Genomic DNA, 18,727 nt, shown 5'->3' with positions numbered 1-18,727 from the left:
TCTATCAGCTCAAACCAGTCTGGCCATTCTCCTCTAACCTCTGGTATCAACAAGGCATTTGCGCCCACAGAACTGCCACTCACTGGATACTTTCTCTTTTTCAGACTATTCACTGTAAACCCTAGAGATGGTTGTGTGTAAAAATCCCAATAGATCAGCAGTTTCTGAAATACTCAGACCAGCCCATCTGGCACCAACAAACATGCCACGTTCAAAGTCGTTTAAATCACATTTCTTCCCCATTCTGATGCTCGGTTTGAACTGCAGCAGATTGTCTTGACTATGTCTACATGCCTAAATGTACTAAGTTGCTACCGTGTGTTTGGCTGATTAGAAATTCGCAATAACACGCAGTCGGGTGTACCTAATAAAGTGGCAGATAAGTATTTCAATTATGAAGATGTCAAATTTAAAAGATATACTACTTTAGATTTCATTGGCAATCAGATCTGCAATGATGGGACAAAATATTATGACCAGTTGCTTAATATGTTTTTGGTTCTCAGTACAGCCAAAACAACACCAATCTACTGAAGCTTTGACCTTTAAAAGACCCCTGAAGGTGTCCTCACCATTTACTCACACTCAAGTGGTTGTAAACTTTATGAATTTTTTTTTTCTGTTGAGCACAAGATATTCTCATGAATGTTTGGAAAAAGCAGCGATTGACATCTGTAGTAGGATGAAATTCAATGGATGCCTTTCCCCAACCTTCTTCAGTATATCTTCCTTTGTGTTCAACAGGTCAGGGTAATGAAAACAAAAGAAGATATTTTGGAAGCTTAAAACCTTGCATTGACATCCATAGCATTTGTATTTCCTACGATAGAAGTCAAGGGTTGTTTCCATCTGTCTTTAAAATATCTTCTTTTGCATTCATCAGAATGAAGAAACTCATAAATGTTTGGAACCCCTTGAGAGTGAATAAATTGTGACTAAATGTTTTTTTGTGCGTGAACAATCCTTTCATTCTCTTGATTGGTCATAATGTTTGGCTCATCAGTGTATGACATTCAATGCCCTATTAAAATGAAAGTAATTAATGTGTAATTTCTGACCTTCCCACACAGCTGTAGAGTGGCACAATGCACAGGGAGAAGACGAAGAAACACAGTGCCATAGTCTTCCTCCTTCCTAATCGATCAATTGCCCACAGGGTCACCAGCAGGCCTGAGGTGCACCAATCAATACATTTGTCACATTTTCTTTCTGCTTTGCACATGTTATGAGATGTTGCTTGTGTTATAATTCAAATGTGTACCTGGAAATTCAGAAAGTGTGGTCCACAGAAGATCCTTGTAATCATCCGAGTTGAGATATTTGCACTCCAGACTGCAACCTGGCTCCATTTTACTGCCCTTCGCCCCTAGGGGGAGACACATGACCAACATATATGCAAACGGAATATATGTTGTGTTTCATTGGCATTATATTACGTGACATTTTGAAATGCTTTTAAACACTGCATATAAGGTTTGCATAGTATTAAATAACATGAAGTATTTACTAAGTAATGCATTAATACTTTGAATAAATGTTCCATACACATTCATCATACATGTCAACATTGGGATGCAAACCCATCCTCAACACATCCCAAAATGACCCCAAACTCCTATATCTCTTCATTCAGAGCAATTCTATTCTAAACAAACATAGTTGAAAGATGGGGGGTATATTCTATCAATTACAAATGATGGAATACATAGCATACATTAGAAAAAAACTTAATTAAATAAAGTTTTTTTTTTTTAAATTTACTTTAGCCTATTCAAACTGAAGTCCTAATATATTCCCTGTACAATTTAAATATACATTTTGATTAAAGTTAATATTGTTATCAAGTGAAGAGCAGCAGATTAATCTCCCATTTTGATTTTTTATTTAATTAAAATGAAATGAGACCTATTATGCCACTTTTACAAGATATATAATAAGTCTCTGATGTCCCTAAAGTGTGTATGTAAAGTTTCAGCTCAAAATATCCAACAAATAAAGTTTTATAACTCATTGAAACTGCTCCTTTTAATCTTTGATCCTAATTGTGCCATTTAGGCTGCATTTACACTGCAGATCTTGTTGGTCAATTACAATTTTGTGAATATATCCGATTGCTAACCAGCTTAAATCATATTTTAAAAGTGACAGCACATGGCAAAGGTGCAATGACCAGGAAAAAAAGAGCAGGCGCTAACTGACGGCTGATTATAAAAGAGCACTCTTTATCTCCTTTCCTGTATTTAATCTGTTTGTAAGGTTTCATTTTTTTTTAAATTATTTATGACAAGTTGTTTTGCTATAGTTTATGACAGAACAGTTCTCATTTTGCCATCTTTTAATCTAGGCCTTTTTAAACCAGTAGGCATTTTAATGTAATGTTGATGGCGTGATTTATGCATGTGACGTATGCCACAGTTTTATATTAGTTTGTATTGGTTACGTGGTGGATGTAGTGCTCTTTCTCGTTACATGCTTAGATACTTGTACCACATGACAATATAAAAGCTTTTTTAGTCCTCGTGTATGAAATTTAAGGTTTGGGACTCTGCTGAAGTCTGTTCTAAAATGAAAGTGTCAGTCTGGCGTCATTTGCAATGGTTTTTAATGATGCGCGACTCGCATTGACAAGTGAAATTCTGTCACTTGAAATTCGAATAAGATTGTGCTCTGAGACCTATCTCTCTTTTCAATAATAATGTGGAGCTACAAATAGTTATGTGTCAGCATAGTGGCAGATTCAAAAACAAGACTCTTATGTTAATGAGGGAGAGATCGTCACTAATGGAGTTTACACCGAGTGTTTAAGCAAACTGCTTTTATCAAGTGTTTTTATAAAAAAATAAAACAAATACATTTTTAACATTAGAAGCTTCTTATATTCACAGACTGTTGCCACACAATTGTGTTAAAACCCCTTATAAAAGTGATTTTTACATAACAGGTCCCCTTAAAATAACAAGAGATTTCACATTAAGAATGCCCAGAACAAATGAAAGTATTCGATTACTTTCATAAAAACTAGTGGTGTTTAAAATAAAACACTCCAAGATGGACATGTTTGCATATTATTAAAGGTATTTGTCTCGCACACCCAAATCCTAATGCTTCAACTTTCGCTCCTGAATTGTCTGATTGGAAGGTTGCATAGGATGCGCAACGACACACGTCATGGAAAGAAAGGGAATGTCTGTGTTTTTATGTATTCAAATAGATTTTTAATTCAAAATAAAATGAAAGCATTATTCTCTTCCACAGCTCTTGCAATTATATCACATTTGAGATTAGCTCTGTGTTGATGTTACTGCCACCTTTCATAGAAAGAATATAAATACAGGAGAAATACGGGAAAATACTTAAAAGGGATGATAGTGGTATATAATGGTGAAATCATGAGGGTTGCCAGGTATGCATATTACTGTCCATTCCCACTATGCTTCAGTCTGTTTAAACACACAATAGCTTTGACTCACCACCACAGACACCCCCCTCCTGGAAAAGCTCAGTGGTCAGCAAAACTACTCCATAATATGAGAATGCATTAGAGAACCTGCAACAGAAAGCATACAGTACATTACAACAGAATATGAACGCAAGCAGCAAACTATGTGAAAAACTTTAGTGAAAATCTCTGGGAACCAGCATCCATTTAATGATTTGCAGACGTCCACATTAAATATTTAAGGGTGATAAACTGAATGTAATTCATATGAATCAGTCTTTTACCATATGAACCAGAGCAGAACTGTGGTCCAGCGGAAGTGTGGAGAGAAAAGATCCTGAATTTTCCCTCTGTCCTCCTGAACACACATAATACAGCAATTACAACACAAATAAGGAGAGATGAAATATAAATAACAATACTGTATTTATTATGTTAAAAATGTGTGAAAAGGAAGTGCAATGGGTTTTCTTTTAGTTGAATCAACTTAACTTTTCTAGTCATATACACTCACATGAAGCAACCTGACTAAAAATATTAAGTTAATCTTTGTATAATTTAAAAAAAATCAATTGAAACCTGATTAACTCATTAAAATATGTTCAATCAACATAAAAATACTTGTTGTCAACATTTGTTGTGGCATTTTTTTTCCAGTGCACTCTGTAAGATGATCCTGATTGCCTTCAATTTTTAAGCAGATTAAAATTCACCTTATGAGTCCATTGAACTTATATTAAGTTAAACGGACATTAAACAGCTGGTGTAACTTTAAAATGATGTTAGAACATGATTAACTTAGTTTAATAAATTACAATGACCTAAAAACATATGCTTTCATGACTAACTGATTATAGAATTTTTACAGTGTAGGTGTCTGAACATGCAGTGAAATAGCATCATAGGCTAAATTGAGATCTTATTACAATTCTTGAGAAAGTGTTTTCTTTTTTAATAGATTTCGTTTATTCAGAAATTTTTATCTGTAATATATTCCTGTGACGGCAAAGCCTTTTCCTTCCTTTACTCCCATCTTCAGAGTACAGGGTGAATCAAAACTAATACTGCAACTTTGAAAAGCTGTATTTTAATAAAGAATATGTAATTTAATCAAAGAAACATGATGGAACCTTGGGTAATTAAATAATGTGAAAAGTACAAAACAAGTTCATAGATGTTCAATATGGCCCCCTCCAGACACTCGAGTGACATCAACCCGAAATGTGTGGTATTCTTTTTGAATCACCCTGTATATGAATCTTCACAAATCATTCTAATATGCTGACTTGGTGCTGATACTAAATTAAAAATAGTTTAATTCCAAGGTAAAGTGATTCATATTAATAATAAAGTACAAACATTATTTTTTCTTCAGCTTATTCCCTTTATTCATCAGCGGTCACCACAACGGAACAAACCGACAACTTATCCAGCAATTGTTTTACACATAGATGCCTTTCCAGCTGGAACCCAGTACTGGGAAACACTCTCACGTTCACACACATACATTACCGGCAATTTAGTTTATTCAATGCACCTATAACGCATGTCTTTGGGGGAAACCGGAGCACTCGGAGAAAACCTAAGCCAACACAAGGAGAAAATGCAAACTCCACAAAGAAATGGCAACTAGCCCAGCCTAGGCTCGAACCAGCGACCTTCTTGCTGTGAGGTGGCAACGCTAACAACTGAGCCAACATGTTGCCCCAACTACAAACATAATTAACATATTAATTATAATTTCTAATTGAAAAAACATATGCACATTGCTCTTTAAGTTATTTTTGTTAGCAGGGTTTGTGTGTGTGTGTGTGTGTGTGTGTGTGTGTGTGTGTGTGTGTGTGTGTGTGTGTGTGTGTGTGTGTGTGTGTGTGCCAGACTTAAAATAATATTGCTGACACAAGCTCAAAATATCAAGTGCCCTAATTGTTACAGATTTAGCATTGTTGTATTATTAGATATTATTTAAAATAGTCATATACTGTTTTGTGAGAGCACAGACGCAGTGTTCACATAGAAAAAAGCTGACTGCAAAACAATTCACAACAAACAGAAAATATATAAAGGCATAGTTTACCAAAAACAAAAACTTACACTCTTACAGCATAGGATAACATCTAAAAATCTTCTGACATACAAAGAGTTTATATTTAGCCTCCAGGTATAAATATATGTCTCCAGGTGATGATGTCACTTAAATGGAGGCAGGTCCGGGCCTGCCCTAAATGCACAAGTTCCCTTGACTCCGCCCGCTTGTTCATTCAAATTCAAAATGAGCTTTGCAATTGACTGGACGGTTTTTTAAAAGCAATGCTATAAAAACATTTTGCCAAATATTTTTTTAAATTGCTAATATTTTATTTTATTTTATTTTTATTTTTTTTGCACTGCTTGATTTTTATTTGCAGTTCTTTTTGTTTGTTAGCAAAATAAATGTTTATTTCTCAAAAATTAATTTTTGCTTTGTGATTTTTAGAGATTTACATTTATTTATTTTTTTGCTCAATTTTTTTTGTTTGCAAAACCTTTTTATTTTGCAAGTATATGTGAAGAGTTCAGATACAAAACCCTCTAAATCCATCAGACCTCTTTTCATGTAAATGAGCATTTTCTATCAGGCTCCTATGATTATGTTCAGAAGTTTTATTTTATAGGTAATGAAAAGAATATTAGCTAGTAAATAAACTAACTTTTTTTCAAAAATGTCACTTTAGACAATTCTTTGGTTTAACAAGGTAGATTTTCTTTTGGTTAAAACCAGCTTAATCCACTTCTGCTATTTTTGCAAAAACCTTTAAATCCACACAGTGTAACAAGACAGTGTAATTAGTTGAAAAACCACAAAAGATGCAATTAGAAATTATTTTACCAAACATAAAACACATTACACACGCCACCTAAAATTAAAAATGGCGGTTCATTCCGCTATGGTAACCCCTGATAAATCAGGGACTAAGCAAAAGGAAAATGAATGAATGAAATCTGTCAATTAAGTGCATTATTCAATGACATTAAAATGGACATTAAATAAATCTTTACAGTTTGTTGTCATTTCTAATATTTTGATTTGGATTTAAAATGTAAACATTGCAAACATTGCAAAGCTTGTTTGATTCAGATAATGTAGTGTAAAACATTGTGAAACATCAATATCTAAAGTAATACTAAGAATAAAGTATGAAGTAATACAAATAATGAATAGTTTTATATATTATATTTTTCTTTTAAAAATAGCTTACAATAGCAAATAAAACACAAGGTAGACCACAAGGAAGGTAGCATTCACTCAATGTCATTAGCTCATTTTTGGTGGAAGTGGCGTTGAGCGGCTTTTGCTTCTTTATATGGCCCCTAGATTGACTCCATACTCTCAAGTGGTTCCAAACGTTCATGAGTTTCTTTCTGCTGTTGAACACTAAAACAATATTTTGAAGAAAGCTGAAAACCAGTAACCTTTGACATCCATAATAAGACAAACAAAAACTATGGAAGTCAATTGTTACAGGTTTTCAGCTGTCTTCTAAATATCTTTAACAGGAGAAACTCAATGGTTTGAAGCAAGTAAAGGGTTAGTAAATGATGACCAAATTTTCATTTTTAATGAACGATCCCTTTAATACACAGAATTAATGTACCTGTCTGGCCACTATGAGTTTTCCCAGTGGCATGGGGACGTTATTCTCTGCAGCGATGCGTTTGAGTGTGTTCAGTGCCTTCTCCTGATTCCCTGTCAGCACGTCATAGCGTGCGCTCTCCGGCAGCCACTGTTGATGGGCATTTGACATTTTGCTTAGTCTACTGTACAGACACTATATTGCTCCCACCACAAAAAACGGTCTCTGTCTACTCGTAATTAACTCTAAAAAGTTAGAGAACATCCTTATATATAGGAGAAGTTCATACTTACAAAGCAAAGAAAAGCGAAAATGAAAAGTGGAATGGTGGAGAGGGCCAGCAGCCAGCGCCAGCCCAAAGTTGGCATCACCAAAATAGCCAGCAGCACTTCAAATACTGTACCCAAAGCCCAGAATATCTACAGAAGATCAGAAACAACGAGATGAATGAGAATAAATATACAAGCTATTCTAGTTATGAGGATTTCGTGTTTTGATTCAACTCATGACTGACTTTGTTGAATCAAAGGTATTATGATAAGGGTATGAAGTATCTAAGAATAGAATAGAATAGAATAGAATAGAATAGAATAGAATAGAATAGAATAGAATAGAATAGAATAGAATAGAATATTACCTCTATCAGCAGAATGCAAGTGGCTCTGGACCGCATGGGCAGAAACTCTGCATACAATGTTACTCTACAGTATAAAAGAAAGACTTCTGTTATTTATTGATACTGCTATGCAGTGTTGGGGAAAGTTACTTTTAAAAGTACTGTATTACAATATTGAGTTACTCCCCAAAAAAGTTGCTCCCCAAAACTTGTTGCTTTATTTCGTTACTTTTTACAGTAAGTATTGCGTTACGTTACTTTCAAGTTACTTTTGCGCTAATTTTACAAACCTGCTAGAGGTTTGATCTCTTTCAGAACTTGTTTTTTTCATCTTTTTTTATTAGAAGAGCTCTGCAATTAACAATGCACGGTATAATCTACATTTACCTTTAAAAAAACACATCAAAAAACCTTTTAGCATAATGTTATCCGAGAACATCCTGACCCCAAAGCTATACTTGCTATTTATGCAGATTATTAAACATTTAAAGCAATGTGTTTGCTACTTTTGTACTATTTGAAATCCCTATCTATTGAGACAATCCTCTTTTGCTTTTCTTCGATGCGCTCAAAATAATGAACACATTCTCTCATTGACTACGTGATAAATTTTTTTGTGATAAAATTTTTATTAAACAGTTGAAAATAATCTTGCATACATAGTTATAGACAAGGATACCAACCAACTGTATTTTCTATTATGACATATTATTACGCAAACATGGGGAGAACATGCAAACTCCACACAGAAATGCCAACTGACCCTGCGGTCCTCTTGCTGTGAGGCGATTGTGCTACCTACTGTGCCACCGTGCTGCTCCTTATCTTTAGTTATTTACAAATTTATTTATTTTTACAAATCTTTTATAATTAATAATAATTACTTGTTTTAATTTAATATAATTTCAAATGTTTACATTTTATTAATCATTCCTATTCATTTTAGTTTAGTTTATGTATCGATTTTTTATTTTAAAAATGATCTCATACTAATGTGTCTATTTATTTATTTTAATATGCTTGAGTAAAATCTAATAATTGTAGTATTTTTATATGATTTTGTTCTTATTAATTCACTTATTTTTGTTCTAACATTTCTACAGACCTCCTAGTATTACCTTGCAGCCCCTGAGGGTCCTCAGACCCCAATTTGAAAACCTATAAACCTATCAAAAATATAAACAAATCATGCCAACCCCAATCATTTGAACAGTTATGTATCTATTACAATACATGTCACACTCACGATTGTGGAGCCCCTCCAATCCCGAAGCCCACCAGAGCTCGGAGGAACAGGATCCATCCATATATTGGTGCAAATGCACTGAGGATGCCATAGAACAGGGTCCATAACACACTCATCTTCAGACCCTACACACACGCAAACACAGCTCTAAACAATCCCAGTAGTGAGATTATAACAACATTTATATTTTAGGACATTGATATCTTTCATTTTTGAACACACTCACTGTTTTTCTCCCATATTTATCAGATATGTTCCCCCATAATGAGGAGCTGATCATCATTCCGATAAATACTACCTGTTTGAAAGAAGGGCAGAAACACAGTTGCTCATTTCTTAGATGTCCATGTGGTTATTCAATCATGTTCAGAAACAGCTGATTTAACTGAACAAGAAAACACACTTGACTGCCAAAGCCGTCTAAAACAAGCATGAGGGGAGTCATTATTGAATAAAGGAATAATGTACGCTACCGAAGTTAGCAGTGCCACCTCCCAGCTGGGCAGTGCCCACTCACAGTGCAGCTGAGGGGCCAATATACTGAGAATCATCATCTCCATGGCGTCGGCCATCTGCACACAAATATGGAAACAAATATAGCAACTACTAAATCTTAGTACATAACTAGCAAATGACATGAGGATGTACAGCTTAAAAAAGTTATTCATTTGATGGTAATAATAATAATGCATTATTTATTTTTATAATTTTTATTTTTTATTGTAGTGTCTTTTTAAAAGTGAAGGTCAATTGCTTGTCATTATACAGTATTGTGAAGGTACAATCTTTAGTTGAAATTCAGTTACCCATGAAAGTCCAGTCAGGATGGACAGTTTCCATTGAAATGTCCCAAAGCCAATGGCCTCCACTGCATCCTCAACCATGAAGGTATCTGACAGAAAGGTAACACATGAAGACAGATGATCAGTATTTTTTATGCATTAATTGCATTGTTTACTGATTTCTATGTCAAAGACTCAAAGATAAATCAGAAGGATGCTTAAGTGGCGCCATAATCTATAAAGTGTATAAGAAACAAATTCTTATAATGTTTATGTTCAAGAAAAGAGATTAATCCCAACTAGCCTTACACAGCCAGCTCTGTATAGCCTTAATAGGTATTTCCACTCATTTGTATTTCTAAGCAATGAAACAACTTTATTATTTTGTGCACTGAATCATTTTTTTTCAGTCTCTTGTTCATGAGTGTAAGCACAAGTAACATGTTGCTAACTGAAGTTCACTTATAGCCCCCCTGGTGTCGGTAATAACAAGAGTTTCTCAATTGCATGCATCCCTTATATCCCTCATATAAGGATCCTACATCCTAACTGTTTTTACATCTGTATCTTCTTTGTGTAAAGCACGTTATGAATTAAGTTTAAAGGCACAATATTATTATAGAAGGTATTAAGACAGTGTAATTTTAATTTAATGGATTTAATGTATTATTATAAACATTTAAACATAATTTGAATTAGGTTTTGTTTTGTTTTTTCAGTTTTCATGTAAGTTTATACTTTTCTATATACAATCTTTTATGTTTGTGTTAAAAATAGATCTAACAGACGTCCAAATAGACCTCTTTGGTAAACTTTGGGCTGTGAGTGAAGATCAAAAAGACTAATCTAACAATAGTCCAAAAATAAACTAGTCATCAAATAGACCGATTAGACAGACTTCACATTTGTACTGATTCATTTCTGCACAATTATGCCTTTTTTTCTTTTTCAATTCTTTAAAACATCTTTTAAACACATTTTAATCTGTTTTTAATCATTTTAATTCTCTTTTGTTTTTATTTTCTTATACTTGCCTCTTGTATTCCTGTTTAGCACTGTAAAGCACTTTGAATGATCATTTAGTATGAACTGTGCTATATAAATAAATTTGCCTTGCCTTGTCTATTTTATGGCTAGTTTATTTGTGGACTATTGTTAGATGTCTACTACATCTTCACTGAGAGCCCAAATGTAACTTTGGTTTAGCCAAGATGTCATATGTTTGGACATCTATTATACAAAAAATTGCTTGGTGGGTTAAAACTTATGTTTTCTGTGACACACTAGTAAAACCGTTTCTGGTTCCTCAACATCCCTTCAGTAAACAGTTCTTAAAACTATTGTATTGTAGCATAAAGGACATTTTCAAAATACATTTCTTTCACTATAAAAAAAACATTTCGTGCAATGGAAAGTTTGATGTATGATGTTTCTATATAGAGCCACCAATGACAAAAAAAGTATTTCAAGTATTTCCAAAATTGTGCTAGTTTTGTTTTTCCTTTTTAAAGTTTATTTTAAATCAAATAAAATGTAGTAAAATTTCAAGTTCAGTTACCTGTATTTCTATTTTTTTCATATAATATTTATTTTTGTATTTTTTTCCAGCCTCATTTCAATGGATAAAGCTCAATTTTTAAGCTTTAGTTAAAAAACAAAACTATAGCTTAACATTTTCAAGAAAAGCTTCCCCATAGCCTTGTGGGCAGTGCGACAACACATAGTGTCATTGTGCTTAGGGTGTCCTGAATTTAAGTCCCTGCTCATGGACAGTTTTACTATCCTGCCTCTCCCCCCTCCCTCTCTTTCCCACATCGTCTCCTGTTGCTATATTGTATATATCACATGAAGACGAATATTTAAAAAAATTTTAAAATAAAGAAAAACATATTGTTAAAAGGTGACGCAGAAGGTAGCACGATCGCCTCACAGCAAGAAGGTCACTGGTTCGAGTCTCGGCTGGGTCAGTGGGCATTTCTGTAGGGAGTTTGCATGTTCTCCCCGCATGCTCCGGTTTCCCCACATGTGGTATAGCTGAATTGGGTAAACTAAATTGTACATAGTGTATGTGTGTAAATGAGAATGTATGGGTGTTTCCCAGTAATGGGTTGCAGCTGGAAGGAGAAAAACATATGCTGGATGAGTTGGTGGTTTATTCCGCTGTGGCGAGCGCTGATTAATAAAAGGACTAAGCTGAAAAGAAAATAAATCAATGAATATTTGAAAAAAAAGCCGGTTCATTCCACTGTGGTGACCCCTGATAAATAAGGGAAAATAAATGAATTATTTATATTTAAAAATATATAAACAAAGCTGATGAAGACAATCATACCATCAGTGGGGTTGGCAAATTCCCGAGGCACCGGAGCACCATCGGCCAGAGAAACAGACTCCATATCCGTTCGTCCTCCCTCCACCTGCAAAACCTCTTCCCTTCCACAGCACTCATCCTCAGAGCGAGTGCTTTCACCTGTCCGCCGAAATTTCACCACTCTGCAAACAGAAATCAGAAATGTTTAATCAAATGCGGAAACACATTTCAACACTATTTCATTTACAAACAGCAACAACATGCTGACTAAAACTACCAATAAGCGGAGCACTCAGAATAAAACATCCTCTATACCTCTCTGCAACGGCTGTTTTCATTAAACATGAAGAAAGATCACATAATCACAGTTTGAAATAGGCCTGGCAGCCTAATCACAGGTCTGGCAATGCCTACGCATAATACAGCAGTGGCCCACACACGTCACGCAGCCAATATATGCCATTTACTGTAATGAAGCCGGGCAAAAATAATCAATGAAGAGAACAGGCATCTGCATGTGGACTACAGCTGTAATGTGCAGGAAAGAGTGATGCTCATAATAAGACACTGTTGCCAAGGTAATGAGAAAGAGCGAGAGAGAGCTTCCTGCTTAAGCAATCCCTCTTCTGCGCCTCTGGACAGAAATCACCAGAGAAAGCCAGCGTGATGTGAGAGGAGACAGTCGAGTGATTTCTGAAACTGTGACTCAGAGCCGACAGCCCTACATGACAGGGATTTTCACACTCAATGTAAGCTGCTGTTTAAAAACAACAATAACAGATGCCATAGTGGCAGCCGGATTTTACTTATACAAATATATCCGCGGCTATGAAGGCAGATTGGATCAGTAAATAAGAGGAGCACACTGATATCCCACGGCTTAATTACTGTGATTGCAGTTCTTACAGCGACACTACTGGCAATAAAGGCTTGGTGAGCAGACAGGCAGTGTAATTAAACACACGACCTCTCCAAGCGTTTCTCCGAAAGCATTCGCGAAAGCACAAAAAGATCAGAAGTCCTTTGAAATCAGCAGTGGTTTCGATGACAGAACAGGCCTTGGATTTGTTACTGACTGCAGATGTAGTGAAAATGCTACAGATGAAGGATGTTTGGGATGGTTTCTTCTGCATTGTCTTCATTATGCATGGAATAGAAGCAGAGCTGAGCTCGATCTCAACAATTAAAAGCGCTGCCATCATGATTTCTGCACAGCTTCAGATGGCGACTGGGCCTAAAGCCAAGCATCAGCAGCACAGGAATAACATCAGCATGAGAGGCAGTTGATTTAAAACTCTTACATGCATATGTGGAAATGCTTTCACTGCAACACTGATGATCATCAATAGGGTCAAATCCAATACCACACAAGGACAGGTTATTGTTATTTATATCTCATTAAATATATAGTTCACCCAAAAATGAAAATTCTGTCATCATTTACTCAGCTTTCCAAAACTGTTTTAGTTTTTTCTTCTGTTGAACACATAAGAAGATGTTTTGAAGACAGCTGGAAACCTGTAACCACTTACTTCCATTGTATTTTTTTCCTATACTAAGGTAGTCAATGGGTACAGTTTTCAGCTTACTTCAAAATAGCTTATTTTGTGTTCAACAGAAGAAACTGAAAGATTTGCAACCACTTATTGAAGTATTGGAAGTAAAATACATTTTTGGGTAAACTCCTTCAAAATAATCCACTAATGCACAGTTTTTTTATTTACTTATTTATTTATTTATTTATTTGTTGCTGTATTATGCATTCTATTTCAGAAGATTCTTAAGTGTTATGCTATAAGTGCTATGTTATAATGTTCATCATGTAATTTTACAAATTTGTAAAAATCAACACGAATAGAATGCTAAATAATTATGAAATAAAATACTTTGTTAAAATATTGGAAAAGCAAATGATTGTATTTTTAACCTAATGGATGGGTTTGTCAAAAATTTACCCAAATTTGTATTAAAACAACCCAGCAATCTTATAGTGTAATTTTACTGTGTGCAAAAATGTTTTAGACTTTAGTTTTTAACAGCAAGTGGCTGTAAGAAAGGAAGCCAGGACAGTTTCAGTTTTTTAATGAAGAGAAATTTTAGACCATGAAATAATTAGAAGGGAAAAAACATGTGTTGATATGTTTTCTACATTTCTCTACATTTAAAAGTAACAAAACAGGAGTTGTATTAGTAACACTTCAAATGCTTAACACAACATCGCAGGTTGCATTTGATCTTCTGTTGTTTTTAGTTGATAAAAATAAAATAAAAATGGCCTTAATTTTAGATTTGGTCTTAAACTATCTAATATCTGGAACTTACATGTATTGTACAATTGAAATCAGAATTATTGAACCCCCTTTGATTTTTTTTTTCTTTTTTGAATATTTCCCAAATTACGTTTAACAGAGCAAGGACATTTTCACAGTATGTCTGGATAATATTTTTTTTCTGGAGAAAGTCTTATTTGTTTTATTTCGGCTAGAATAAAAGCAGTTTTTAATAAAATAAAAATAAAACATTTTAAGGTCAAATTTATTAGCCCCTTTAAGCTATATTTACTCTACAGAACAAACCATCGTTATAAAATAATTTGTCTAATTACCCTAACCTGCCTAGTTAACCTATTTTACCTAGTTAAGCCTTTAAATGTCACTTTAAACTGTATAGAAGTCTTGAAAAATATATAGTAAAAATATTATTTACTGTCATCATGCCAAAGATAAAATAAATCAGTTATTAGAAATGAGCTATTAAAACTATTATGTTTAGAAATGCGTTGAAAATTTTTTTGTCTCTGTTAACAGAAATTGAAGAAAAAATAAACGGGAGGGTGGGGGTGGATAATTTAGGGGGTTTAATAAATCTGACTTCAACTGTTCATTCTGATCATACTGCAAAAAACTGCTGTTCTTTATAAATACTTGATTTTAAGTGAAACTAAAGATTACTTCATTTTTATTCTTTACAAAATAAACAGTTTATGATTAGAACATTTGCACTGGAAAACATGAATACTAAAACAAAATCCTGATAACGAACAGCACACATAAAAATTTGACTCAAACAGACGAATTGCAAAATGTGCTGTTCATTATCAGTATTCTGTCATGTTTTCCAGAGCAAATGTTCTTGTTCTAATATTTGCTTGTTTAATTTTTTTCACTTAATTTCATTCATTTGTTCATTCATTTTCCTTAGTCTTAGTCTCTATTTCAGAGGCCACCAGCTATTCCAGCATATGTTTTACACAACGGATTACTTCAAACTGCAACCCAGTACTGGGAAACATCCATACACTCTCATATTCACACACACACTCATACACTTGGCCTAGCATTTTTGAGTGTCAATTTGCAGTAACTGCTGTAAAAATGTTGTAAGCTTCAGTTTTTAACAGCAAATGACTATCAGAAAAGATGTAAGCAAGATATATGTTTTATGAAGACAAATTTAAGACCTTGGAATAATTCAAAAGGAACAACAATAAAGTTTTTCTATTTATGATGAGCGAAATAACGAGCCAACTTTATAAGGAGCGAAAAATGAATTGTATTAGTAGCACTTCAAAGGCTGAAAACACAACATTGCAGGATGCTTTTGATCTTCTGTTGTTTTTCATTTAAAAAAATTGCTTGGGATGAAACTTAAAATTAAGGCTATCTAAAATCTGAAAAATACAGTTATTTTCTCTTCTGATCATACTGCAAACATGTGCTGTTCTTTTTAAATATTTTAATCCATATATTATTTTAATTTGTATTATTTTCAAAATGAACTGTTTATGATTCGAACAAGATTTGCACTTGAAAACATGACAAACTACTGATAACGAACAGAATATTTTTAAATTTCATCTTATTAATCTCATTTTAAATATTTTTTTAATTTCACTTCATTTCATTTAAATCAATTTTTTTTATGAAGTAAAAGTGCATTGATTTCATTCATTCATTCATTCATTCATTTTCCTTCAGCTTAGTCCTTTTATTCATCAGGAGTCGCCACAGCAGAATGAACCAATAACCTATCCAGTACTGGGAAACATCCATACACTCCCAAATTCACAATCATACACTAAGGACAATTTTAGCTTACCCAATTCACCTATAGCGCATGTCTTTGGACTGTGGGGAAACTGGAGCACCCAGAGGAAACACATGCGAACACAGGGAGAACCCAGAAATGCCATCTGACCCAGCTGGGGCTCAAACCAGCGACCTTCTTGCTGTGAGGCAACAGTGCTAACCACTGAGCCACCGTGTCACCCCGTGCATTGATTTAAAGTTATTAAATTATTTCTATTGGAAAACTTTATTAAGTGCAGACAAAATTTAATTCTATGACTTCTTCATGAGATTAAGAGTTTCTGCTCGGATTTAAGACAGAAACAATAAGTGCCTACATATTTTATATTTGACAACTGATAGAAATATAAGCACCCGATTCGAATGTTATCACTCAATTAAATGAGCGCTATCAGTGGTTATCAGCTGACAGATATGTGCCAGTAGGGGCATTCTGCGCCTACTAGTAGGCTCAGAAGGCTGTTATCATCCATCCACATGGTTAATCAGTAATACTAATAGAGAAGACTCCAGATCTGTTTTTACATACCTGTGGTGATTGGGTTTGGGATTGGGGTAGACATTAATAAAATACAATCAATGGAAAATTTAATAAACAATATAAATAATTCTCGTTAACTTCCCGCCACAGCCATACAGTATGTGATTTGTAGCTGATTAACCATGTGGATGGTTGAGAACAACCTTTGGAGCCCACAAGTAGGCACAGAAGGCCCCTACTGGCCCATATCAATCAGCTGACAACGCCAATTCAATTGAGTGATAACATTCAAATCTGCTGATATAAAAGGACCAACAGCAAACCCCTGGGGTGCAAAATGTTGAATAGTTTGCTTTTACATACAGTTATAATCTTTAAAAATAAAATCTTATAATAATAATAAATTAATAATCATAATAAATAATAATAACATTCAAGTAATGCACTCACTTAAATCAAGCCCTGGTTACAGACTTGATTCTAATAACAATAAAATATTTCAGGACAAAAAAAAATAGCAGGACACTATGTACTTTTATAGAAAAGTATGTTAATTGTAATTGTATTTTATGCTAATTTTAGGGGGGAAAGCCACATTTGTTAACACGTAACATGCACTATCTAGAATATCTCAATAATGCATATTTACTTTGAGTAACCGTAAATTATGCATCGCACCAATCTCTAATCCCAACTCCTAATCCCAACAGTTGTCCTAAACCCAACTCTATGGCATGCACGCGTTGTTAATTATCACTCAGTACTTCAGTGTACAACTGTACTGTAGCAAGGACAATTAACAACATTGCATAACTTTGTAAAAAAAATTGGATAGTGGTTCGTGTTGTATTTAACCCTTTGCTGAAAATTCCCCACATATACACCTTAAATAATATAAAAAAAAATAAAATAAATCTCAAAGTCAGAATTTGACATTTATATTACATATAAATTGTGAAACTATGTAGCATTATCTAAATAGTCAAAGTGAAATTTGGATCTGTGAGCAAAATGCGTGTCTGCCTGTCTGTCTCATAATAAAAACAATTACACACCAACCGTTGTGTTATCCAACAGAAGGCGTCATGGGCAACGCAAACGAAGCAGTGGATGAGGGAAATAATATAATATGCAACACAACATTACTGCTTTAACGTGCAAAAATAAGCTCTTAATTTAATCTACTCGAGCTGTTTACTAAACATGCACCTCAGCCAATTCATTCAAGACAAAACCTGGCTGCATTTATCCCCATTCTATATCAGACATCCATTATATAAGCACTGATTTACACATAAAATACACTCGAAGTTGCATGAATACCAATGTCACATTGTGTACGCCGTTGCGTTTTAGATCACTACATGAGCTTATATGAACGGGAGAGTAGGCTATTCGCATGACCGACAGAAACGGGATGAAAAGCGCACTCACGGAAGCTGTCTTAACTGAAACAAATCATCGTCCATTATCGGGCTGTTCGTCGGGCTGCCGGTGTCTTTGTCTCATTGCCGTTACATTGCTGAAGGGTCGCGGCTGATTTCAGCACCACGGGCGTGAGGACAGCGGAGAGGCTCAGTGAGGGGCGGCGCGGTGCGGAGCTGCCATGATTTCTGCTGCCGTTTCCCGGTCGCGCTGATCTGTGCAGCGGCTGGAACGCCCGAGACTCAATGAAGAAGCCGGAGAGAGGACAGTCCGTATGTGCTGGAGATGACGAATCAGGACAATACGCTCTGCTTACCGTGAACTTCATTGATATTTTGTCCCATTCACTTTTCAGTTTACATTATAATTTCAGTTAGCAAACAATTATAAATTCAGTTTGTATGACATAATAAATTTGTTATTTTGGCAAATGTTGTGGAGATGACGATTCAAGAAATGCAAAAGTTCATTGATATTTTGCCTCGTTCACTTTTCAATTTAAATAATAATTAACATTTTCTATAACAATTCAGTTTGTATAACATTATGAATTGTTATTTTAGTAAATGTTGTGGAGATGACGAATTAAGGCAATACCACTACTGTGAAGTTAAATGATCTTTTGCCCCACTTACTATTCAATTTACATTAAAATTTCAGCTTGTAAACAATTATGAATTCAGTTTGTATAACAATATAATTTATATAAACTATTTCAGTAAATG

The 18,727-nt window shown here is 34.4% G+C and overlaps 1 protein-coding gene across 1 annotated transcript in view; it reads right to left on the bottom strand.

The window, feature by feature from the left end:
• The window catches only part of svopa (SV2 related protein a), a 28,439-nt gene extending 10,190 nt beyond the window's left edge, over positions 1-18,249 (bottom strand). The window contains exons 1-13 of the mRNA XM_005165197.5: positions 18,012-18,249; positions 12,030-12,190; positions 9,722-9,807; positions 9,389-9,487; positions 9,142-9,213; positions 8,916-9,040; positions 7,691-7,754; positions 7,347-7,472; positions 7,075-7,203; positions 3,724-3,797; positions 3,471-3,547; positions 1,262-1,366; positions 1,059-1,170 (exon numbers count right to left, since the gene is read on the bottom strand). Coding sequence (XP_005165254.1) covers positions 1,059-1,170; positions 1,262-1,366; positions 3,471-3,547; positions 3,724-3,797; positions 7,075-7,203; positions 7,347-7,472; positions 7,691-7,754; positions 8,916-9,040; positions 9,142-9,213; positions 9,389-9,487; positions 9,722-9,807; positions 12,030-12,190; positions 18,012-18,046 — 1,265 coding nt within the window. The 5' untranslated portion in view covers positions 18,047-18,249. The remainder of the gene's footprint in view (positions 1-1,058; positions 1,171-1,261; positions 1,367-3,470; positions 3,548-3,723; positions 3,798-7,074; positions 7,204-7,346; positions 7,473-7,690; positions 7,755-8,915; positions 9,041-9,141; positions 9,214-9,388; positions 9,488-9,721; positions 9,808-12,029; positions 12,191-18,011) is intronic.
• Positions 18,250-18,727: the final 478 nt, after the last annotated feature.

This window comes from Danio rerio, chromosome 5 (genome assembly GCF_049306965.1).
Source record: "Danio rerio strain Tuebingen ecotype United States chromosome 5, GRCz12tu, whole genome shotgun sequence".
NCBI classification, from domain to species: domain Eukaryota; kingdom Metazoa; phylum Chordata; class Actinopteri; order Cypriniformes; family Danionidae; genus Danio; species Danio rerio.
This window is presented reverse-complemented; position numbering and strand designations above follow the sequence as displayed.